General features: G+C 49.7%; 10 protein-coding genes across 10 annotated transcripts; 6 read left to right on the plus strand and 4 right to left on the minus strand.

The window, feature by feature from the left end:
• Positions 1 to 373: 373 nt before the first annotated feature.
• ASPVEDRAFT_122453 (uncharacterized protein) lies at positions 374 to 5,547 on the plus strand (the record flags this gene model as incomplete). Its single annotated transcript, XM_040805987.1, has 4 exons — positions 374 to 1,809; positions 1,861 to 1,974; positions 3,943 to 4,036; positions 4,186 to 5,547. The coding sequence occupies 4 exons, from the start codon at positions 374 to 376 to the stop codon at positions 5,545 to 5,547; spliced, it is 3,006 nt and encodes a 1,001-aa protein (XP_040662331.1).
• Positions 5,548 to 6,095: 548 nt separating this feature from the next.
• Positions 6,096 to 7,761, plus strand: ASPVEDRAFT_78335 (uncharacterized protein; the record flags this gene model as incomplete). The annotated part of the gene is made up of 3 exons (XM_040816525.1): positions 6,096 to 6,264; positions 6,370 to 6,866; positions 6,922 to 7,761. The coding sequence occupies 3 exons, from the start codon at positions 6,096 to 6,098 to the stop codon at positions 7,759 to 7,761; spliced, it is 1,506 nt and encodes a 501-aa protein (XP_040662332.1).
• A 202-nt stretch (positions 7,762 to 7,963) lies between these two features.
• ASPVEDRAFT_35958 (FAD-binding oxidoreductase) lies at positions 7,964 to 10,100 on the minus strand. The gene is made up of 7 exons (XM_040811099.1): positions 10,082 to 10,100; positions 9,723 to 10,024; positions 9,257 to 9,653; positions 9,113 to 9,203; positions 8,735 to 9,065; positions 8,450 to 8,646; positions 7,964 to 8,362 (listed from the first exon to the last, which is right to left on the minus strand). Exons 2-7 carry the CDS (start codon positions 9,941 to 9,943, stop codon positions 8,073 to 8,075), a joined length of 1,527 nt encoding a protein of 508 aa, XP_040662333.1. The 5' UTR covers positions 9,944 to 10,024; positions 10,082 to 10,100; the 3' UTR covers positions 7,964 to 8,072.
• Positions 10,101 to 10,524: 424 nt separating this feature from the next.
• Positions 10,525 to 11,936, plus strand: ASPVEDRAFT_23577 (uncharacterized protein; the record flags this gene model as incomplete). Its single annotated transcript, XM_040809562.1, has 6 exons — positions 10,525 to 10,650; positions 10,705 to 10,770; positions 10,823 to 11,306; positions 11,366 to 11,440; positions 11,513 to 11,633; positions 11,654 to 11,936. The coding sequence occupies 6 exons, from the start codon at positions 10,525 to 10,527 to the stop codon at positions 11,934 to 11,936; spliced, it is 1,155 nt and encodes a 384-aa protein (XP_040662334.1).
• A 536-nt stretch (positions 11,937 to 12,472) lies between these two features.
• Positions 12,473 to 13,276, plus strand: ASPVEDRAFT_78338 (uncharacterized protein; the record flags this gene model as incomplete). The annotated part of the gene is made up of 1 exon (XM_040816526.1): positions 12,473 to 13,276. The coding sequence occupies one exon, from the start codon at positions 12,473 to 12,475 to the stop codon at positions 13,274 to 13,276; it is 804 nt and encodes a 267-aa protein (XP_040662335.1).
• Positions 13,277 to 13,508: 232 nt separating this feature from the next.
• On the minus strand, positions 13,509 to 15,074 carry ASPVEDRAFT_121756 (DnaJ family domain-containing protein; the record flags this gene model as incomplete). The annotated part of the gene is made up of 2 exons (XM_040805916.1): positions 13,509 to 14,654; positions 14,721 to 15,074. The coding sequence occupies 2 exons, from the start codon at positions 15,072 to 15,074 to the stop codon at positions 13,509 to 13,511; spliced, it is 1,500 nt and encodes a 499-aa protein (XP_040662336.1).
• Positions 15,075 to 15,525: 451 nt separating this feature from the next.
• ASPVEDRAFT_35964 (mitochondrial 37S ribosomal protein mS37) lies at positions 15,526 to 15,985 on the plus strand (the record flags this gene model as incomplete). The annotated part of the gene is made up of 1 exon (XM_040811100.1): positions 15,526 to 15,985. A coding segment is annotated over exon 1 (287 nt), but the record flags the coding sequence as incomplete, so codon positions are not given.
• Positions 15,986 to 16,417: 432 nt separating this feature from the next.
• Positions 16,418 to 18,131, minus strand: ASPVEDRAFT_122230 (cytochrome P450; the record flags this gene model as incomplete). The annotated part of the gene is made up of 3 exons (XM_040805966.1): positions 16,418 to 16,554; positions 16,612 to 17,726; positions 17,800 to 18,131. The coding sequence occupies 3 exons, from the start codon at positions 18,129 to 18,131 to the stop codon at positions 16,418 to 16,420; spliced, it is 1,584 nt and encodes a 527-aa protein (XP_040662338.1).
• An 810-nt stretch (positions 18,132 to 18,941) lies between these two features.
• On the plus strand, positions 18,942 to 20,797 carry ASPVEDRAFT_122739 (uncharacterized protein; the record flags this gene model as incomplete). Its single annotated transcript, XM_040806016.1, has 2 exons — positions 18,942 to 20,023; positions 20,077 to 20,797. 2 exons carry the CDS (start codon positions 18,942 to 18,944, stop codon positions 20,795 to 20,797), a joined length of 1,803 nt encoding a protein of 600 aa, XP_040662339.1.
• A 474-nt stretch (positions 20,798 to 21,271) lies between these two features.
• ASPVEDRAFT_78342 (nucleolar and coiled-body phosphoprotein 1 family protein) lies at positions 21,272 to 22,673 on the minus strand (the record flags this gene model as incomplete). Its single annotated transcript, XM_040816527.1, has 2 exons — positions 21,272 to 22,555; positions 22,626 to 22,673. The coding sequence occupies 2 exons, from the start codon at positions 22,671 to 22,673 to the stop codon at positions 21,272 to 21,274; spliced, it is 1,332 nt and encodes a 443-aa protein (XP_040662340.1).
• Between the last annotated feature and the right edge of the window lie 334 nt (positions 22,674 to 23,007).

Consider the following 23,007-nt stretch of genomic DNA (forward strand, 5'->3'; position numbering starts at 1 on the left):
GACTGGGATGACATCAAGCATCGCTCAACTTTTCCCCCTCTCCCACCCTCTCGATCCAGTGCAAATAAATACGGGACTTTATAGACGCCCAGAGCTTTAGTAGACTCCGCTGAAGTCTTTATGTCGCTGAACAACCCGCCAGGGACTAATTGAGTTCTTGTTATCCGACACGCAATGTTCGCCCACTACTGAGGGGCAAAGCGAAAATCATCCCACTACGCACCCGAAGTCGTATGCAACTCGGACCCTTGCCGACCCTTTCTTTTTTTAACCTCTTTTAATTTACGGCCTATATATATATACTTAGGACTGCCAGGCAAACTTTGGCTCTCTCCTTTCTCTCACCTTCGTGTTTTGTTTACGGATCCCCAACATGCGATCCACCCAGTTGCCTAATGGACAGTCCTTCTCCGTCACCCCGGTATTTGGGGGTTTTACTTTCAAGTCCAACAATCTGAGTCAGGGTAGTTCAAACCTTCCTCCGGGTTGGACTGTTGTCCTGGGTACGCGACGTCAACCTGACGAGATTCCTGAAGAAGAGCGGCCAGACCATGAGCGCGGCCGAGCTCTAGAGCTAGAGAAGAGAGGATCGGATATATCCCAGGTCACTCGGTTTACTGTTCCTACCTTGTCTCAGGATGAGCTCTATATTTCATATATCGTCAACCCCCCGGACGCTGATTTTAAGCCTGTCGCCTCTCCAACTCGGCAGATCGCCATGATGCTTTGGGTCACTCTATATTGGTACTTCCATGAGCCTGAACCCGAACGCCAATTGAGCACGGCAGCATCATCGAACACGCCTGCGGCTGGAAGACCCAAGGGAGATTGGCGAGTAAACATCAAGCGAGAGGGTATCTTCACCGGCCGCAATGTGTTGCAGAAGCTGGAGCGCATGGGGTTACTTGCCTGTGAAAATTCATCTGTTGGAGCCGAACCAAACAGCATGGATAACTGGTCGCACATGTTCGTCAGCCAGCACAGTTTCTGGCAGCTTGATCCGCGCCTGTATCTCTTCACATTAAGCCCACAGTCGTTTACGCGTTCTCTGGGGGGCTCGCCGTTCGGGAGAGTTGCTTCGCCGTCCCGCGAGAGCTTGTACCTAAACGACCCGAATTCTCGTCCAAGATCTGCAGGTTCGGGTCACTATACACCTAGCGAGGGACCTTTTGCTTCTCATAGCCACCTTCCGACTTTCTTTCCCGCCCCGCCTACTCAATTCACATTCACAAATGGCGTGAGGCACCCAATCAGACAGAAGCCGCCTCACCAAGGAGAAGTCTTCTATGTACGCTACATACCAAGCGTTCAGCAATACCTCTCCTTCCGAGTCCCATACTTGCCTCCCCGGGGAGATAAAACTGAAAGGCCAACTCCAGCCCGTGCATTCAGCCCGGTGAGCAGCATAGACCAGCCGGACCAGAACTCACCCTCGGACCTTGATTATCTGCATAAATGGATGAACGACCCGCGGGTCAATGCATCCTGGGGAGAGGCTGGCCCAATTGAGCATCAAGAGAAGTTCCTCCGGACGAATCTTTCTAGTAAACACAGCTTTCCAGTGATTGGGTGTTGGGATGGCCAGCCCTTCGGCTACTTCGAGATATACTGGGTCAAAGAAGATCGGTTAGGGTCGTTGATCGGGGGTGCCGACAACTACGACCGAGGAATCCATCTTCTAGTAGGAGAGCAGGATTATCGCGGACCACACCGAGTCAACGCATGGCTTTCTTCGCTGGTCCATTTCTGCTGGTTAGCGGATATGCGTACTCAAACTGTGATGTTGGAACCGCGGGTAGATAATACAAAGTATGCCACCCTATCGTCCTGTTATGTGTACACTTGCTAATAACATTCTAGGATAATCAGCTATTTGCAAGGAGCAGGGTTCTACAAAGATGGCGAGGTTAGGTTTCCTCACAAGCAGTCAGCGCTGATGAAGATCCGGCGTGATAACTGGGATGCCCCTGCTAAGTGATGCTCCGCGACGCACACAATCAAGCCCCTCGTCCCTGGTGCATGTTAAGCCAAGCATGGCTTACCAAGTTGCGGTGGACCTTGATGTCATTCGCTATTTGTCTAGCTCTCTACTCTTCAACTAGACATTTTATCAAGCGAGAATAAATACCCCCTGCTCTCGCTGTTATAACAAGCCCCAAAGAATTCATACATTTTGATTTCATAGATTATGACGAAGATTTATGCTCTCCTCCAAACAGTCTAGCCCCCTTAAAAACTCCTCTCCAGCCCTAACCAACAGGGACAACAACCAATCCGTCCTGCTGACCTTCCAGGCCATATTGAATCTAAGGACCTAGGGGAAAATATCAACACCCACAATACCACAACATGAAATTTGCAAATACAGTCATACCGTTATATGCAGCCCCATCAGTAGGTACGTCTAAACCGTAGTGCAAGACGGAGCCGGATCACCACCAGGCCAGATACAGACACCATGTTTGCCGCAATCGGCCGCAACCTGCCATGAACGGCCATTGCAGACGGCAACCTCGGTACGGCTTTCTGCGCAGTCGTAGCCTGAGCCTTTACAGGAACCACCAATTGTGACGTAGGCTGAGGAGCACGCGGCTAGGGAGAGGACGAGGGCGGAGAGGGAGAACTTCATTTTGTATTGAGTAGAGATTGTTTGCCTTGGATTGATTCAAGGGATTTGGATGTGGATGGGAGAGAAGAAGAGAGATGCAAATGGGGTGGTGAAGGACGGGGTTTATATACTTTTTTTCTTGCCAGTCATGCACGGTGCAAGATTGGTGGGCTGTGTTCCATTTGGGCTCCGTACTCTGGGTACATTCTTTGAATTCGAATAAGAGGATATTCCCGTAAAGCTGCGCCTTCCCGCTGTTTGAGTGGCCACGAAGGAGGAAGACTGGAGACCGGCGTGCAAAGTATGCAGTGCAACTCTGTAGTAAGACGGTTGAGCGCTGGATACATACACATTTGGATAGAGGTGGTGGGGATTGACTGTGCATTGTCAGACTGACTTTAATTGGGAAGAAACTGGGGGAGCTAACATCTGGGTACCCACTGCGATCTGTGGGACCATATTTGCAGGTTGACTTTGGAGTATTCTACAGTGTATGATGGAGGTTTTTTTTAGGGCTGTTGATTCTGTTATCTGGTCCTTTCATTAACTATGACGAGGTATTTACGAGTGGGTGAGCCCTTGTTGTATAATTGCTCTTTAGCCAAGCTACTTAAGAGCCAGTAACCCTCGGTAAATAACTAGAGAAACATAGCTATGAGTTTAATGTGCTGGCTTCTCATGACTATAGCATCTGGAACTATATAGTGTACGGCTTGTACCGTGGTTGACTGGGCGGGGCCCCGAAATAACTCGCATTGCCAAAAAATACCTCCGGGTAGCTTCTCAATTATAAGACATTCAAAAGTTTTGCGTCTGGAAGAATATATTTGAATATTTATTTACAGGAAGTTAGTGAGGAGCATATAAGTTGAGATACTTTGGTTAAAATCGCGAGTTTTGGTGTGAAGTATGAGTGTAGGCAGACCTTTGGCACCCGTTGTATATAGAACCTCATCCCAGTATAATTGAAATGACCAGGGGTAATTTCCACAACTCAGACTTGTCGAGGAATTATGAGGACCTTTTCCTCGGGAAACAAGGCTTCCCTGCTACAATCCCTGCTGTTCGAAGCTGGTTTTCTTCACAGATCTGGATGCCCGGCGGCAGGGTCCCTGGATGAGGGGAATGCTGTGTCGATCGCCCAAGAGATAATTGGCAGCTCTGAATGGACAAGGTCCAATCGACTGGTATTTTCTGGGGAGAAGTGCGCACGATGAGTGGCTGGATATTTCTGTGACGGTGTGCCGTGGATGCAGGCCGGCGCGTAAATGCACCAACGACAGCGCCCGGATGGCCTCACCACCTCGACTCTTGCTTCTTCACACAACCACAAGCCCAATCATCTCCCCCGCCAGCCTGTGTCGCTCATCCTATATCATTCCTTCATCACCCCCGGAGCTCATCATGCCTGTCACATCGTCCGCTTCCGTAAGGGATTTGCGGCCTCATTTTCAATCTCTCGCAATGAGCCTGACGGCTGGATCGTACATAAACCTACTCCGCATCTCTCGCTGAAGCACACATCAGAAATGCTACCACTTGCCTCTCCGTCTGAGTTGTCGCTGTCACAGGAGCAGCAATCACCATCTCGCAGTCTGATTCAACGTGACGACATTCTCCCCGAGAACCCTCCGCTGGACGAGCCCCTGCTTGCTGTGCAAATTGGTGGCATTGTTGGAGCATACGTGATCTTCGTTGCCATCGTCTTGACTCTGCTTCTCGTGGTCGGCCGTCGTCTTCGCAGAACAGTCCAGGCGTCGAACTACACTCTACAAGTGGAAATGATGAAGCCAAAGGGACCCATCGCCGCCCAGTCGGCTGCACCCTCCATGGATCCAAGCCCCGTCACCCCGACTAACAAGTCGCACGGCTTCAGATCCTGGACCAGTTTCACCAAAGGAGGAGGTCATTCTCACTCTCGTTCCAACAATAGCAGCGTGGGCACTATCGACCACGAATCTGTTGTTGCTGCCGACCGCCGCAGAGCCCAGGATCAGATGGAAATGCTCTACGCTGCGGTCATGGAGCAGGATGAGCAGCGTGCTGCTGCCTCAACCTCTCCTATAAGCCCTTCAGATGATGTAAGCTTGCAAGAGCTTTCACCGCGGTCTCCCGTGAGCTACCAGAGTGCAAACCCGTTCTCCGACTACGCCCCTCGGGTGCCTGAGCCACAGCCATATCAGCATCATTACCAGCAACAGTATCCCCCGCCGGCCCCAGCACCAGCGGCATTCCCAGCTGCACCCCCAGCGCCGGTAGCCGCAGTCCATACGGCTGCCGCTCCACCCCCTGCAAGCCCTGGAGGCCGCTCAACATCATCTCGCTTCTCGCGCGTCTCAAACCTCTCACTTTTCCACTCCAATCGTGACTCAAACGCTGCCCCCCAGTCGCCGAACGCAAGTAAACTTCGCTCGCCCCGTTTTCCCGTGCGCAAACTCGGCATCTCATCTCCGCTCGCTTCACCAGACCCCAAAACGCCAACCCTGGATCAAGTCCCTCTCTCCCCACGCTTTTACAACCCCGCTCCCCCACCAATGCCTCCGGGCGTCACCCGCACCAATACTAACAACACAACCACCTCGCGCGGCTCAAACGAACGCCGTAACCCTCCTCCTGCTCTGAACCTCCAAGCTGCATCACCCGGCGGGCCCGGAAACAGCTCTTCATCCCTCCCCTTCCGTGACGCATACCCGCAGCTCCTCAGCGCTCCACCCACAAAGACAACCATCCTTGAGCGCCCAGAGAAGCAGATAAATGGACCTCGAACGGGATTACCTACTCCATACAGCCCTTACATGCCGTTTACACCATTGACGCCGCTTACACCGAGCCGGATTGTGACGAAGAAGCAGCGCAAGCTGGCGGGTAAAGAAAATGGGCTTAGAGCAGTTAACGAGGAGGATGCAGTTAGGGATGAGAATGATATGTGGGGGTATTAAATTACTGCTTAGACAGATTCACACCCTTTTTTATTTTTACTTTGTTTTACTTTATTTTTTTTCTTGTTGGAGTTGGAGTGGGGCTTAGCTTGACTTGTTTGGTTTTATTTGATATCCACAGAACGAACACTCGATTGACCTATCTATCTATCTACGAATCTATATACTACTAAAGTTTCGCTGTCAGACCACCATATATCATACAAAACCCCTTACCTAGTATCAAAGTAAGGGTGCCCTTTTAGTCAAGTGGGAAATCGTCACGGATAATCCTCAGCCAAAGCTGTCCGTATTTATTTCACAACGCAACTTCCTTTATCTCTCAACATGACTTCTTGTTATTCCAATGACACAGCATTTTACTATTCTCATCAAATACCGTTTTACTATTGTCTTAACACAACTTGTTACTGTTGTCTTCACGGCTTCTTGCCGTACTCATCACATGATGCCACTAGTCACTTGGCATCGCCAAGAATCTCGCCGTTTGTCTTCCGCAGCTACTGGGACCTGACGATCCGTAAACAAAATCTAAATCAACACTCGGAATGGCACCAACACGCAAATCGGCGGCGGCGTCCTCGAGTCGAAACCTGAAACGGAGCGCCCCATATGCTGCTCCCCAGGAAAACCGAGCAGCCATCGAAAAGAAAAGGAAAACTGGAGCTTCTGCCGCAAAAAACACAAGCACCGAGAGAGAGCAGAAAAGGCAAAAAAGTAAGTGCCATGTTACTAGTACTTGGATGGGATCGATCAAACCACAATGCCGCCTTCATATTGCTTGCACTTGAGCTAACTATATCTTTTTTTCTGTCTGAGTAGAAACCGAAACCTCACCGGTTCAAATTATCAACGCCGCGCCGACCCAGAGACTCGACGTGTATGTTTTTGGCACAAATTGCGACGGCGAGTTAGGGCTAGGAGATGCGACCAAAAAGACTGAGATCCCACGTCCGGTCCTGAATCCCAAACTCCCGGCAGATACAGTGGGAGTAGTAACACTTGCTGTTGGCGGTGTCCACTCAGCTGCACTTACGCATGATAACAAAATCCTAACATGGGGCGTTAACGACGAGGGCGCTCTCGGGAGAGATACAAAGCAAGATGAAGATGATGTCAAATTACGCGACCAGGAAGACAGCCCTGATAGTGATGAGGAGGAAGAACTGGTCAATCTGAACTTGAAAGAGGCCACCCCATTGCCTGTGGACCCGTCTTGGTTCCCGCGCGACACCGTTTTTACACAGGTGGCAGCTACTGGCAGCGCAACATTCGCCCTTACTACCACTGGTCTGGTATTTGGCTGGGGTACTTTTAGAGTAAGCCTACTATCCTTCATATATCTTCCCAAGTGACCTTGCTAACAGACACTAGGGAAACAGTGGGGAGATCGGGTTCTCACCCAACTCCACAAAGCAACAGAGGGAGCCGGTACTAATTCCTGGTCTAAGCAATGTTACAAAACTTGCGGCTGGGTTTCAACATATGCTGGCATTGACATCAAAGGGCGCTGTTTTTGGCTGGGGCTGTGACGAACAGCATCAGCTTGGGCGACGCCGAGTACACCACAATGCGTCTCATCCGCTTGTTCCAGCAGAATGCGCCCTCCCCTCTGGCATGACAGATATCGGTGTTGGGGAGTATCATTCATTCGCGGTTCACAAGAGCGGCTCTGTATACGGTTGGGGCTCAAACAACTACGGCCAAACCGCAATATTTACAAGTGCTGGCCAAAGTGACGCGGTTGTGGTATACCCGACCAAGATCAAGTCGCTCAAGCAGGGGTCCAAAATCATATCCATACACGGTGGCAAAGACCACAGTCTTGCTATTGACGAAGGAGGAAAGTGTTTTTCATGGGGTCGAATCGAGAACAAGGCACTGGGGCTTGACTTGAGCAGCCTCCCTCCTTCCGATGTCATCTTTGACGAGCGTGATCGCCCTCGGATCTTAAAGGTCCCAACCATTATCAGCAGTATCAGTGACAAGGCAGTTGAATCGCTGGGCCTAGGAACGGATCATTCCTTTGTTATTACCAAGGATGGAGAGGCGTACAGCTGGGGCTTCAACGTCCAAAAGCAGGCTGGACAGCCGGGCGATGTTGACGAAGTTGTCCTTCCCACCCTGTTGAGCAACAAACATGTTGACGGGAAAAGATTGGTCCTTGCTTCTGCCGGAGGCCAATTTAGCATTGTTGCTGGTGTGCACCAGTGAATGGTGTCAAGGAGTGAACCTGAATAGCCATGCTTTCAAGATACCCGAAGAAGGAGCAAAATCTAGTCGCTAAAATTAAATGGTAATATTAATATTAATAGTGACAGTCAAAATATGAAACGATGCGATATTTGTATAAGAACCTTTGTAGAGGATCTCTAGCAAGATTGGCCAAGTTATTATTGGAAGGTAAATAGTAAGTACTGCACTATAGACTCTTAAGACATCTAATCATCCAATCATCCAACACGAAGCCTCCCACGTATAAATACACACAACGTGAAAGATCTACTCGAACCAGCCAAGCAACCCTAAGTCGATCCCAGTCCAACCCTAGAAAGCAACCACCCCCCAGCCTGCAAGTCCTGAAAGACCCCCGAGGGATCAAACTTCTTCGCAGCCTCCTTCAGCTTTTCAATATTCCCGCTCCCATAACTAGCCAGCGCATCCTGGTCCCTCGATGCATAGTTCACGTATTTATACGACAGGAATGTCCCCTCCCCTTTCGCGGTTTCTTCCGCAACATCCACAATCTTCTTTAGGGCTTCTCGAACGCGGGACTCGTGGTTGGGGTTTTTGTAGTCGCCTGTTGCGAGGAACCCTGGAAATATTATTAGAAGACATGGTTCTCCAGGTCAAGTCAAGTTGGGATAGGAAAAAAAAAAGGACTTGGAATGTAAGCACGTACATTGTTGCCCGACGGGATCCAGCCCGAGAGGTGAATTGGCGCTCTGCTTCATTGCTAGCGATGACATAGGCTGGAAGACGGTTGTGAGGACAACGTCTTCGAGATCGGCTAGGGCAGAGAGTTGCTCGCGGCGGGCTTCCTCGATTGCTTTGTAGACGGTTAGTGAGGGGCGGCTGGACATTGTGCGGAAGTCGTGTCTAGATAGGATGGAGGAGGGGTTCGGTTAGCCGGTCTTGTTGTATGAATGCATTTGGTTTTTGATGAGGGATGGAGGCAGAAACATACAGCATAGGTTCAGGTGAATTGACGTCCGCTAGAGCCTGGATAAGGTCATAGATAGTTCTGAGGGCTGATGGGACTAGGTCCATCACGGAGGGGATATCGTAGAATGGGGCAAATGCCGCCGGTTTCTCAACTGGGGAGCAGTAGACGTAGACGAGAAGGATGGCTTGGCTGGTTTGGTGCCAAATGAGGGTTGCTTGGTCATCTGTTTCAATTATATCATGGTACTGCACGAGGGCTTTCATGAGCTGGTCGTATGCGGTTGGTTGGTAGACTGAGGCCTGGGCCCAGATTTTGTTGGGAATGGTGGCCATCTCGATTTTGGTGACAATTCCTGTATGGCATTAGATCGCCTTCTGGTGGTGGTGAATGGGAACTCACCAAGGTTGGAACCGCCTCCCTTGAGGGCCCAGAATAGGTCTGGGTTTTCGTGCGCGTTGGCGTTGACAATGCTAGAGTCTGCGAGGACAACCTGCTGGTGGTTGGCATGGACCGAGAGCACATTGACTGAATATAGGGGCATACCTCATAGTTGGTGACGCCCATTGCACCAACACCATACCGGCTGTTCTGGAAGGAGATTCCACCTCCTAGGATTAGACCAGGGACACCGACATCAGGTACTCGACCACCGGCCACGGCGAGACCGTGAGGGTCAAGGGCCTTGTATACTTCAAGCCATGTTAAACCAAGGCCGATATCTGCGGTGGTCTTGTCCTCCGAGAGGACTGCTTGCTTGAATTTGCCGAGAGAGATGACGACGCCGCCATTGTTACTGTTGAAGCCAGGGTTATGCAGGTGGCCACCCCCGCGGATGGAGAACTTGATACGAAAGAAGTTACAAAGGGCTAGGGCTGCTGCAACTTGCTGGGCCGTGGTGGGCGCCACAATGACTCGGGGTTCAAGCCAGCAATTGGTAGACCTGTTGGAGAGTTAACCTTCACGAGCTGAAACAGATTCTCTGTCAAGGAACTCCGGCCTGAATACTTGCCATGGCACTTGACGCTGCAACTCGTAGCCCTCCGACCCCTGGACGGCTGCATTGTCTCCAAAAACAAGCGAGAAGATTCTCGTCACAAACAACGATTGAACCTTGTCTTTCTCGGAGCTGGGAAGATCTGCAAATTCCTTCAATTGCGCTGTAAGGCTGGCGCTGTTGTTCGCTTCGTTTGCCTGGTTGGCAATGGCAAGCACCGTCTCGAGAGCAGCCATCCTGATTATTCTCCTGCACATGTACAGACACTGCAAGAAAGTGAACCGCGATCAGCACATGCGAAACGAGGAGGAAGGAAACTGGAATGGTGCAGTCAGTGCTAACGCTTTGTAGTCCTGGAGTGGGGGGGCACTTACTCGCGAACCGATCGTGAAACGGCACAGTGTGCAGCATCAAGTCACCAAGGAACGGCCCTGGGACAAACAGAACCACTGTGGACTTCGTTCTGTGGGCCTTGCTTACATCCGATGGGTCGATGGAAGCCATCAGGATGATTCGGGCTCCTTCGGCCCCCTCGCTATCAAACCTTATGCTGCTCCGTCCCGCTCTGCGCAAGAGTGATCGATCGGGACGATTGGCCCAGGCCGAGGGGGAATCCACATCCTCGTTCACAATGACAATTAACTGCAAGATACGGAGAAAGCAGCCTGCCGTATCCTCGGCTGTCATCCAGGTTCTCCATCAGCAGAGACCTAACGGTCTCCGCCCGCTGTCAGGATGTCGTTTCCGCCTGTCAATTCACCCGACCCAAACTCTGCTGTTTGCTCTGTTGCTGGTCCATTGAGGCATTCCATCCACCATGGAAGCCCCGATGATGAAGCGAGATGCAGACGGCGGCAGTGGAGGCACTGCGCAGATGACCATCGTCGTGCGTGCCGTCGTCTTGGTGCTGGCCATCTTAACGACGCTCATCTGCGGCCTTCGTGTATGTTGACTGAGCCATCCCGCGGGAGATGAAGAGCACTGATGAGTTTGACAGTTGTATCTCCGAAAATTCGTTCTGCACAGCTTTGGACTGGATGACTGGATGGTGATACTCGCTCTGGTAAGTCCAGCACACCAAACCACAGCAATTGCAGGGCCGTTGACTTGTACAGATTGCCGTAAATGCTTTCTCTGCCATGGCATTCACCATAACATTCTTCGGTCTTGGAGCCGACACAGTCGATGTACCCCCAGAAGACCTTGTAGTATGGTTCAAGATTCAATTTGGCACGGAATGTTGCTACCTCATTGTCGGGGCGCTTGTGAAATTCAGCCTGACTATCTTCATCCTGCGACTCTTCCCCAACCAGTCTATCCGTATTGCTGGGTTATCAATCATGGCTTTCATCGCAGTGTTTACAATCGCAATGACATTTGCATTGGCTTTTCAATGCAGACCAGTCAACGCTGCATATGACAAGAGTATCACGGATGCCAAATGCTGGACACCGCATGTACACTACGCGGTTCTCATGACACAGGGCGTCATCATGTTCTTCCTGGATGCGTTAATCCTTTCCCTGCCCATTCGTCCTGTCTGGAAACTGCAGATGCCAGTGAAAAAGCGCCTGATGATTCTAGGATTGTTTGCTATTGGTACCTTATCCTATATTCAACACCATCCTAAGTATCCTCTCTCGCTAATAACACCGCAGGCTTCCTTGCATGTATAGCAGCCCTCGTCCGTTTCAGCACCCTCTCCTACACCCAAGACTCAACAAACTTCACCAGTACGTCTCACCAAAGTACACTGTTCCCTTCTACCTCAAAAACGCTTTAACCCACTAACAACCACTTTCTAGAATCCGCCTCAACATCCCTAATCTGGATGGTCGTCGAATTCAACCTAGGCCTCATGTCCGGCTCGCTCTCGTCGCTCCGCAAACTTTTCAAGTCTGGCCCGCTACACATAAGCTCCTCCTCGTACCCTTACAACGGCACAGGTGCCTCGTCTACGCGAGACGCCTCTCGATCGACTACAGCGATGGATTTGAAGCATTATCCTCGCGACAGCCTTGGAAAGGTATTCGGAAGGATACGGAGATCACGCGCGTGTTTGAGACGAATACTAGCCAGGAAAGGATTGCGCCGATTTATGGGCAGGGGGAACTTATGACCACGACTAATGCTTATGCGGAGGCCGAGAGGGAGAGGAAGAGGAAGAAGGAGCTGGACAATAGGAAGAGGGGAAAAGGGTATGAGGAATTTGATATGGAAATATCCTAAACTTGCATTGTTCTATTTGGGAGTTAGGGATTGCTTTCTACGTTATATACCACATGCATTGGGTTGGATTGATTTATGTGCAACTGAGGATGAATGAGATTGTTGAAGGAATGAGCTAGGTCTCGTTGATCTAATTTCCTTCGCTCCTTCGCCCCGAGGCCCTGCTTTAGCGTCGATAATCGTCCACTTCACCAAGCCAGCGTCAATTACTCCAGATGGCGGAGAGTATCATCAGTCCGCTCGGAAGCGTACCTGACCAAATGGCCAGACCTCGGACTCAGTCGCACCTTCCTGGTTTCGCTTGAGCCACCAGTACCATCTAAAAGTAGAAGGAACTCTCCATCAGTCTGGAAGTCGCGATGGAGGCTATAGTCACGTCAAGGCTTCTCATATTGATGCGGCCAAAACGTATCATCTTCTCGGATCAGTCCTGCCTGATTCCGCGCTACATCTAACATTCAGACACCGTTATCATTCAAAACTATTACGCTCCTTTTTTGCTTTTTTTATTTTGCGAGACCGAGACCACATCCTCCATGGGTCAGAAAATATCTGCCGTCCACGGTGTCAAGTCCGATGACTTCACACAGCCAGGAAACGCCGTCAACGAAATCTGGGTTGGGGATACTGAAGTCATCTCTCGTCTTCCGTTTGGCGACAATGACATTGAACAAGCCGGCTGGCCGAAAGACGGCATGCCGAAGATACCGTGGCATAACTTCATCATCCCCATGAAACGTGGTATCATCGCTCCCCCCAGATATAACCATTCATTTTACTTGAACGGCATTTACGAGGTGCCGGCGGATCAGATGGTCTGCTGCAACCGAGATGGGTGTATCTCTAATCAGGGCATCACTCGCACCGTTATTACGCAAGACCTTGTTGCTCAACATCCTTTACAATTCCTGTTCGCCCTTGCCATGACTTTTATCAGTTTGCGTCTAATGAGGTCGGTGAGAGCATTTAGGCATGCGGCTGTACCCAGATTCGACAAGAATAAGGAGTACACACATCAAGACGAGAAACATTGGGCACTTGTTTTTACGTCTGCTATAATACGTTTCGTTGTCGCCACCAGCATTTTGTATTATACAACTCTTCTTTGGAAAGGGGTTCGCCAGGCCTACCAATTCAACAGCTGGGACTGGCTATTGCTAGAATGGGTGTCGGCTTTGTCTTTGTCATATCAAGTAATAGCCGGTGCATGGGCCGTTCAGACGCTTTCGATTGACCTGACCAAAGTTATGTATAAGTCCAGGCTGAGCGAACAACATCTTCACGAAATTGTTGATGACAAGCCACAGTTCCCACAAAAAAAACTTCGCGCCTCTGTATAATCCTTGATGCACATCCTACCGCACCTTGTATTGCCTCTCGTCTATAGCATTTGCTCGCTTTGTGATTCCTTGTTATTCATATTCAGAGTTACTTCCAGCTTTAGTTATCAGGATAGTCCAAAGGGTAGTTCAAACACGAGTATGCTTGTTGATTGGCGACGTGTGTCTATATAATTATGTTATTGCGTATTTACAAGCGTATGCGTACCTGGTATCAAGTTTATAGCTCCAGTCATTTCTTGGAAAACATGTCTTGCCAAAACTGCTTAAAGCCATAGCCCTTAGACTGATCTTCTTCGTACACCCGAGCATTATGAGAAGTACCTAGTGAGTCAAGCACGCTCGTTGCTTTCCCCCCAAAAGATGCGGAAGGACGAGCCCTCTCAGTAGCACGTCGCTTGATCTCCTCCGCTAAAGTGGGAGCAACGTCCGCATAACAGGCCGCCAGCTCACGATCGAGGTTGAGATACGGCTTTTGCGCTACCGGAGGCGCTTGCAGATTGTATGAGCGTGTATTGCCATTAATAGTTTTTACCGACAGCTCGAGGAACGATCGCTCGTTCGCCATGTATTGAGGGTCGCGGAGAGGGGAGAGGTGTGGTAGTTTAGACTGTTCATCCGGCGGGGAGGTTTCGCCGGTTGGGGTTGTAGAAGCTGAGTCGGAATCGAGGAACGCTTTCTCGATATTAGCTCGGCTGGTATGTCGAGCTTCCGCGGCTGCGTATGCTTGAGCTCGTCGCATCTGCGCCTCCAAAGATCCTCCCTGGCTGGATATTATCCTCGCCGCGTGTCGTCTCCATTCAACTCTCAGTCGTTGCCGGAACCTTTCGACTTCCCGCCCGAGTTCCTGTTGCTTCTCAATCCAGGGTGGGACAATCTCTTGTTTCTGGATAATCTTATTCATGAAATATTCCGTCGTGTCTATGAAGGGGCTATTGGCGTTATGGTCTGTTTCCGTGCCGACGCCCTTCCCCCGCTTTATTCTATCGAATTGCCCACGAGCAACAGCGTCCTCGATTCGTTCATTCGCCAGAGACGCTAGGCCTTGTAACGTCGCCGGCATTGGCCGAGCACCCGGTGAGAATCGCTCTCGCATCTCCCTTCTCATAGCTTCTCGTTCCGTCTCAGTGACTCCCTCACTTCGACTCAATTCGTAGGTAGCGGTTCGTTCTTTCGCGTCGGCGATGCGCAAACCGGGGTGGCGCGGCGGTTTTGGGGTGAGCCGTGTGTCAATGGGGCCCGGTTGAGGTATCTTATAAGGCGTACGGAGCGGTTTCTTCGAGCTATCGAGCATACGCAGCGTGACGTCGTGTGTACTCTCCGATCCAGTCCAGGGTGCTGATCCGGCGATATCCCGGGTTCCTTGTCCTGCGCTTTCCTGTGAAATAGCTTGTCAGGGCACAAAATTCGCATGTCCTGTAGTTAGAATAAGGGTCAAACATACTGGCATGTTGGCTATAGAGTGCGCTGCCGCATGGTCACTCTTAAACGCCGCCGCCGCAACCCTCTCCTCAAGCTCCTTCTTGAGATCCTCCGAGAACCCCGCGTGCGACAGGTTTTTGCGTGTGGACCGCCCTCCCTCAAGTATAGCTTGCTCTGTCATCTCGGAGAGCCTGCGCGTCATAGCACCTTCTTCTTCGGGTTCATTCTGCGTCTCTCGCGGCTTATCGTCTTCGTTTGGTTTCGAGGCCGCTTCTTGCCGTCGAGGGAGTGCTGAGAAGCTCCTCTGATATTGTGTTGCTGGAGCCCGTGCGAGCGCTTTTGTGACTTTAAAAACTCCAGGCTGTTTTGTAGCCATATCTATCTTGACAACAATGAATAGAAAGGACAAAAATATCAAGAGTGTAAGTAGAATCCAGACTCGGAAACCAGCCTCAAGTAAATCACCCCATCAATCAATGAGTGTTTACGTCAGCAACCTCCGCGGACTCGGGAGAATTATTCCAACAAGTCTTGGCGGCCTCCGACGGGAACCAGCACCGCAATAATTTCTACCAGCGTCAATTCAATACAGCGCCGCAACCACCTCCGACCCCACCGTTGTTAATAACAATCCCTCGTTCTCCTGTTTAGAGCGAAGAGGCAAGCGCAGCCTACCCGTCAAAATGCCGCCGAAAAACGTCTCAACTCGCCTCAACCCGGTCCGTTTAAACTCGATCACTCACCTCCGCGTGCGCGCCCCGGTCTCAAATGAACTTAGTCCCTGTGCGGCGGTTATGTCTGCGATGCTGAGTACGTTCGCTCGTCTCCTGTTTTGGGTGTTTTGTTGTATTTATGAATGGATTGCATTGCATTGATTGGGGTTGAATCGGTGGGGGAAGGGAGCCCGCAATGAATGACCGTCAATCCATTCAAGGAATCCAATTCCAATCTACGGCGGATATATTTCACCTTATACGACGAGGCTAACCTATTATTCTCTTCAATTACAGGTTGCTGGGCGTCAGCAGGGCCAAAGGAAGGATGCGTTGCTCTGGAACAGCAGCTGAGAGAGTGTATGGATTCACATGTGCGTATTATACACCTTCCTACCCCAGAGTTCTGGCATATACCCGATCTATATGTTTTGCATTATCATGGTCCGCCATGGTTCTGCTCCGATCTTTCGAATGCCGAAAGTGAGTGATATGCTAATGGTCTGATTCTCGCATACAGAAACCCAAAACTACCAAGAGGAACGCCATCAACTACCACCTTATGCGAATGTACCCGAAGGTTGTAGGGCCGAAGAAGAAGAAGACTTAAATACTAGACCGGGCAGAGGAGTTGTGTTATAGTATTGGGATTGGGTTCTTTTTTGGAGACTCGGCCGTATGCGATATGCGACATACCGGGTGCTCCGAAGTTTTCCTGCATGAGGTAGCATTGTTGAACACCGCCCCCATTCCTGTCTCGACTGGGGAGATTGAGGGAGATATCACTTATGGAGTTTATGGCTTGCATGGGCAGAATTCTTGATCTAGCCTTTTGTATATGTATTGTCTGTATATTACTTGATTTGGAAAGCAAAACTTTATTCTCAACGTTGGGTTGCTCTGGATTAAAAAAGCATCCTGTGTAAAGCGAAATGTTGTGATCCCAGCGGCGGTGTCTGGCAGAAGTAAACCTTGCTAGGAGCTGAGGAACCGAGTGTTCGGTTTATTATAAATGTTCGAATCTGAGGATCAATTTATCTCCCCTTGGTTTGACGGTGTAAGCATCAATCGCTTCAATACCGTCGTCGTCAACAATGGAAGTCCTGAAATTGCTATAGATAACTGCGGCAACCAACTTCATTTCTGTTAAATTATTAGCACCTTTGGTCATCTTGTCGTTAAGTGGGATATATATGTTACCTTGCACAGCCAAGTTACTCCCCACGCACATTCGCCCACCGCTTCCAAAAGCCCAGAACCATCGTCTTCTTTCCTCTAGATCTGAGGCTGTGTTATAGTCCTTGAGCCATCGCTTGGGCTCCCATGTCTCGGGATCAGGAAACACTTCTGCATTGCGATGGAGAGAGTACGCTTGTGCGTTTACCCTTGTGTTTGCGGGGATATTGTCATATCCGACAAGCTTGCACGTGGGGAATGGAGTTACTCGAGGTTGGATTCCTGGGATGGAGGCGTGGAGTCGCAATGTTTCCGTGAGTATCGCATCTAGAAGAGGCAAGGAGTCTATGGATTTCGGTGATGGTAGTTCCGGTACCGCTGATGAGGGTGGGTAGGATGTTTCTGGACTTAGGGTGCGAAGTTCCTCGCAGAGGTCCTTTTGTAAGTCTGGGTGTTGAGATAGTTCCCAGAGAAGGTAGGTCAGAACGACGGCACTAGTTTCATGACCTGCCGTGAGGTGGTCGTATAGCTCACAGGCAATCTCGAGCCTCTGCTGCTGAAGATATTCTTCGTATAGCCTTTGGTTGTCTATATTGAGAGGAGTTTGTTTTGAAATAGCTTGCTTGAGATGCTTGTATACAACAGGTTCGGTATTGAGCTCTGCTGAATCAATACACGCTTCCGCTTTATCGCAAAGCCCCAAGCCCCAGGAATCGAGGATCTCATTCGCGTCATCGCACCACTTAGGGATCAAACGGATACCTATGCTTTTCAGTGGAGCCAAAAGACCCGGGACTTCTTGATGATAGAATTCAAACGGCTTTCGGCATTGGTAGAGGTACAACATTTTGCGTCTGAATTCCTGGTCCTGGAGAAAGTTAGTCCCATTAGCTAACCCAAAAAGGTACGCCGAGACAAAGTCCATGGTCAATCCCTGGTTAAGGTCATGGACATCAATATCTGTTTTGGAGGTGGCAACCCCTTGAAGGATAGGCAGGAGGCGTTCAAATATGATTGTTTTGGATATAAGTTTTAGGTGAGGGGACGATTGTAGGAAGGATTTGCTGTATATATTGGACAACATCCTTTTCCGGGTAGAATGGGCTTTGCTACCGGTCATGGTGAACATGCTGACAGTCCTATATGCATGTAATGTCGACTTAGTGCCTTTGCTTCGCTGGAAGACGTTTTATTTCCTCTGTCTTTGCTTACCCAAAAGAAGCGAAAACGCGCGGATACCAATCGTGCTTGTCGAATCCGCCCGTATATACCGACTTTATACCTCCCTCCACGCAATTGATAGAGATCTCTGATGGGCCAAGCCGCACTATAGGGCCTAGTTGTTCATGCGCTGCATGGATGGTCCGATTATTTCGGCCTTGATATCGCCTCCAGAGAATCCAGGCAGGAGATATTGGGGCCGTCCAATGTGCACTTGGAAGCTTTGATAATGGAGACAGAAAAGCAGGGTATATCACGAACTCGTAGAGGAGAAGTGTGCCTAGTACAACGAGTGCTATCCAGACGAACATTGGAACCTCCATGATGCAGAGACAACAAGGTCAATCTGGAGATATGAAATCCTTTCGCAGCGAAACGCGAGAGAATGGCAGGGGAACCAAGTCTTGCTTCTTATATGCTTTGAGCTTATCTCTTGTCTCCAAGCAATGGGCTATCGGCAATAACTAATCACCCCGCTGCCGGTAGGACCTGCCCTGCTCGTGTGCCCCCGCATGGAGAGAAAGGGACCGGGAACGGTGCCAGTAGTGATACCCAGAGAGCGGGTCGAGGGTTTGTGTGACCCCGTTGTAGTATCAGTTAGTCATAAAAAAAATCCAGGAGGCCTTGTTGCAGCAAGAAGAAATGCGATGGAGTTGGAGGCTGTCGAACAGAGATGATGGTTGGATGACATAAGAACTCACCACCACATTTCCATCCACTCTACGTTGTTTCTCCATCCTCACTAGGTATATTCACGACACTGCCGCTTAGGAGCCTAATTCATCTTGGCCCTAATATTTTCCAAGAGCTGACACCGCTGTGTGGTAGCTCTCCTCACCGAACGAAATTTGTTTATTTCTTGCCCAGAAAAGATGTTTCTTACATGAGTCACACGATGGCTCATCGCTGCGCCCTAGTCTGACATTGATTCCAGCAATGATCCTGGCAGGCCAATACGTCGTTTTCGATTGTTTCGACACCTAGAATTCTGATCAAATAGATGGGTGCAATTAGAAGGCGCACACTTGGTTCCTTATAATACTTGATCAAACTATTTACAAGGGTGTTTTGCAGAGCACACCTTTTCTGCGATCATCGTTATTGTATTGAAAATAGAACTCAAAAGTTTTATCATGCTTCTTTCCGACTTGCCTGCAGAAGTCATTTATCTTGTCGCCACTCATCTGCCAACTGCAAGCGCTTTGGCCTTTTTGGGCCGAACGTGTCGCCGACTCCACGAAATCATTTCTGGTGAAGATTGGAGGATTTTCCGAGCGTTTTTGAATAGCCGATTTTACAACATACCTACACCTCCGTTTTGGAAAGACGCGGCAAAGGCTCTAACTTCTCGCTCCCGCGCCTTGGATAGGCATGCGATAGTAGGCCGATTCGTTCGCCGTCCATCTGATGCAGAGCAGCTAGGTGGATCGCCCCAGGCAACTCGAAATGATAATCCTACCCATGAATATCGACCTGCCATCGACTCATATGAAGTTTGGAATGGGTCAAGTTGGCATGACAGACGTGAGGTGTTGGCCTGGAGCGCGGCGCATGAGTTGATACTCCAGATTCGACAGACTGGATCTCAACAATCGCGAAAATCATTTGTCTTCAATGATTTGGAACATATCAGTAGTCACGATGATATAAATAACATCCATCTCCTGCGCCCTGAGCACGGCACAAAAGGTCCGGATCAGGAGCATTTGATTCTTAGCCGAATGCGCGGTGAACTTGTGCATCTGGCGATTGCACCAGAAAGCCATACCTATGAGCTTAAACAAAAGTTTCAGACTTATGGCCTAGAGATTGAACGGACAGATATATCCAACGGCTCAGAGCCGATTCTCGCAACCCAGTTCAGCAATGGAACAATCGCATTCTACAGCACGACAACAAACGATGCAGAGATCCAAGCGTTCGGGAACCTCCAGATAGGTGAGGGAGGTTCTGGGCGTAACAGGAGTTGCAAATTCCTTTCCCCAAATCGTTTTGCGGTGGCAACAGCACGCCCAGAAGACCCAATTGCGGTCTCCATGGTCTCGCAGGAACGAATATCGACGGAGCGTTCAATATCCGCAGACGATTTGATCCCAGCGACATTAAACAGACTTGCAAGAAGGCCAATTGTTACTGCAATTGAACCCCTTTGCGGTCAGAATGGAGACTCCCCAGGCAATACTTTCCTTGCAGCTTGGGGTGATGGTGCCCTGAGGTAAGTCTTCGTGTCACTCTTATTAACGAACGATCAGTGCTTATGCTTTGCAGACTTCATGATTTACGCTCGCACAAGCCCTACGAAATGCTTTACGTAGATATAGCGGATTATAATCCCGTGTACAGCATTCATCCATTCGGCCATGACCGCTTCGTCGTCGGTGCCGGTGGCGATGCTGTCCTCAAGATATTCGATCTTCGAATGCCAACTACGTACAGCTACCGCGAAACGAGGCAACATGCAACCCCCACGGCCAATGGCTTTTCATCTTTGAGCATCGCCCAAAGTAAACCATCCCCAACCTATCCAAGCAAAGACCTCTCTATCTTTCTTTCTGTCAACCCGCCCACCTCCCGAAATGGTAATGTCCCTCGGGTTTCTAGAAACAGATACCGCGGTCCAATCTACGCTATGTCATCTCCATCCCTCTTATCGCCCACTATATACACTGGTATTGCTGGGGGGATAGTTCGACTGGATTTTGCGTCTACGGATGATCTAACAGGGCCCAATCAGACTTGGTACCGCGACGCCCTCGATTTGAACCTGGATTATAACAAAAGCAAAACGCCCAATGCCAACGATGTCATTGAATTGTCTGCCTATGAGAGGCCGGATAGTAGGGATACAACAACCTGTTCTAAGTTAAGGTCCCAGAAGCCGTTTTCGGAGATCGATGATCAGAACATTGCAAATGAGCAGGCAACTGGTTGGGATAGAAGGTGGAGGCCACTTGAAGCGCCTGGTGCGTGGAGGCGGAGGGATTTCTGATTTGTCTGCTTCTTCACGATAGTGTAAGGGTCGTTAGGGATTCTTTGCTTCCCCCCCCCCTGCTGGCTTTATTTGATTGCATTATTTATAGGTGTTGGGTTTTACGGGTTATGTCGGGATTTAAAAAGCATATAGAGGGTACTATAGTGTCGCTGCCTTGGAACATAGATAGCATTTGAATTTTGCGATGGCCACAAGATATAGAAAGCTTTTAGATAATTTTTGTCCCTTAATGATAGGGGGGAAACAAGATAAAAGAAATAATTCACTCCCAGCTCCATAAGCGCCTTGCTTGCAAGCGACATAAACGAGATCTATTATGTAGAGATATAGATCTATCCCCTTGAATAAAAAGAGCTTTTTGTTAGATGTAAAGAACCGGTCGCAGTAGAACCCCAGAAAGGGTGTAGTTAGCGCAAAAAAGATGATTGGAGGCTAAGCCTGGTCTCGCATGATATCATCCTAGTCGGTTAATCAGTCATCGAACTTGAACGACTTTCCGCCACCGATGTCGATGGGACCACCACGGTACGAGCCACGCTTCTTCTTGTTCTTTTCCTTAGTGAAGCCCTTGCCGCGCGTTACGGAGAGATCTTTGAAGGCCTTCTCAGCGTATGCGTAAGGAACGTAGGTGTTGGACGGGTGGTCATGGGGAAGCTCGCTGAGGGCTGCTAGCGGCGTAGGGCGAGTGCCGGTGTGCTTTCTCTTGCCGTTGCCGTTGTCATTTCCTGGAGCTGGCCTAGGGCTAGAGATAGGGATTTGGGATGTGGCAGCAGCCTTTTTGGCAGGAGCCTCGGACTCAGAGTTCTGAAGTGTACCGCTTGTGCTGGAGGATCCCTCGGAGGAGTCATCTGAAGAATCGCTGGAGCTCGAGTCAGAAGGAGGAAGCGGCGTTTTGGTGGCGGCTTTTAGGACCTTCTTGTCCGCCTTTTTGGTGGAGTTGGATTCAGATTCAGAGTCGGACGAGGACGATGAATCAGATGAGCCCGAGGACGAATCCGAAGATGAGCTGGACGAACTTGACGAACTTGACGAGCTAGACGAGCTAGATGAGGAGCTAGACGAAGAGCTGGAAGAGGAATCGGAGTCGGAGTCGGACGAAGAGTCTGATGAAGAGCTTTTACTGCTGGAGGATGAAGAAGAACCTTTTTTGGTCACCGATGTTACTTTGGTCTTCTTTGCTTTCGGGGCTTCCTCTGAATCAGATCCCGAGGACGAAGAAGAGCTTGAATCCGCCTTCCGCTTAACTCCTTTAGAAGCAGGGCCAGGGGCGGGCGCTGCCTCGTCCTCGTCTTCATCATCAGCATCACTGTCAGACGAACTCGACGAGGACGAGGACGATGAGGACGATGAGGAAGAAGAAGACGAGGAAGAAGAGGATGAGGAAGAAGACGAGGAAGATGAAGAGGACGATCCGCGTCTCTTCCGCTGAGACTTTGGTGCTTCGGACATCTCCACATCAGAGTCAGATGAATCAGAGTCTGATGAGCTATCGGCATCACTGTCACTGCTCGAAGATGAGTTTCCAGAGGGGCTAGAAGCCGTCTTGCCGTCCGCTTGCGCTGCGGAGTTTTGGAAGATGTCTAGTAGAGAGGGCACATCTTTGGAGTCCGTTTCAGGCGATTTGATGGATTTTTTGGCCAACTCCTTAGCAAAAGCTGCGCTTGTGGACGTAAGACCTTGTTCAGAAAAGAAAGTCGAGAGCGCTGAGATCAAATTTGGTGGAAGTGCAGTGTCGGCACCCTTGCTGGCCTTGGTCTGCTTCATCGAAAGTCGTCAGTAAAACCACTCTTGGGTTTGTAAAATATGGTGGTGTGGAAGTGTTTACCTTCTTCTCCGTCTTTGCGGATGAGCCTTTTTTATTTTGAGCAGCCATTTCAGCGAAATGATTTGGGCCTTTCAAGGTCTATCCGTGCTTATACCTTTGTTGATCTGGTGAAAGGAAAAAAAAATGATAATGCAAAAAAATTGGCAGAAAAAACTACTTTTAGGCGGTCATTCAGGGGACACATTCCTATTGGTTAACTTGCTATCTCGATTCAGAACTCACGTGCCTTCAAGGGCATGAGATGGGAAGAGTGCAGGCGGCCATAATGAAATACAATATTTGGAGGGCAAACTCGCAGTATATAATATTCTATCTCTTTATTGTTGCTTGTAAAAAAAATCATATATAGTAAGATATAGCTTTAATTTTAAGTACGCCATTA

The sequence above is a fragment of the Aspergillus versicolor genome (genome assembly GCF_001890125.1).
Source record: "Aspergillus versicolor CBS 583.65 unplaced genomic scaffold ASPVEscaffold_1, whole genome shotgun sequence".
NCBI lineage: Eukaryota > Fungi > Ascomycota > Eurotiomycetes > Eurotiales > Aspergillaceae > Aspergillus > Aspergillus versicolor.

Excerpts from the sequence above, each read along its gene's own strand:
- ASPVEDRAFT_35958 (XM_040811099.1), bottom strand. The coding sequence starts at position 9,943 with ATGGCTGCTCTCGAGACGGTGCTTGCCATTGCCAACCAGGCAAACGAA. Across the intron at positions 9,654-9,722 it reads TTGCAGCGTCAAGTGCCATG|GTCTACCAATTGCTGGCTTG; the intron begins GCAAGTATTCAG and ends ACTCTCCAACAG. Across the intron at positions 8,363-8,449 it reads GGATCCCGTCGGGCAACAAT|GGTTCCTCGCAACAGGCGAC; the intron begins GTACGTGCTTAC and ends TAATATTTCCAG.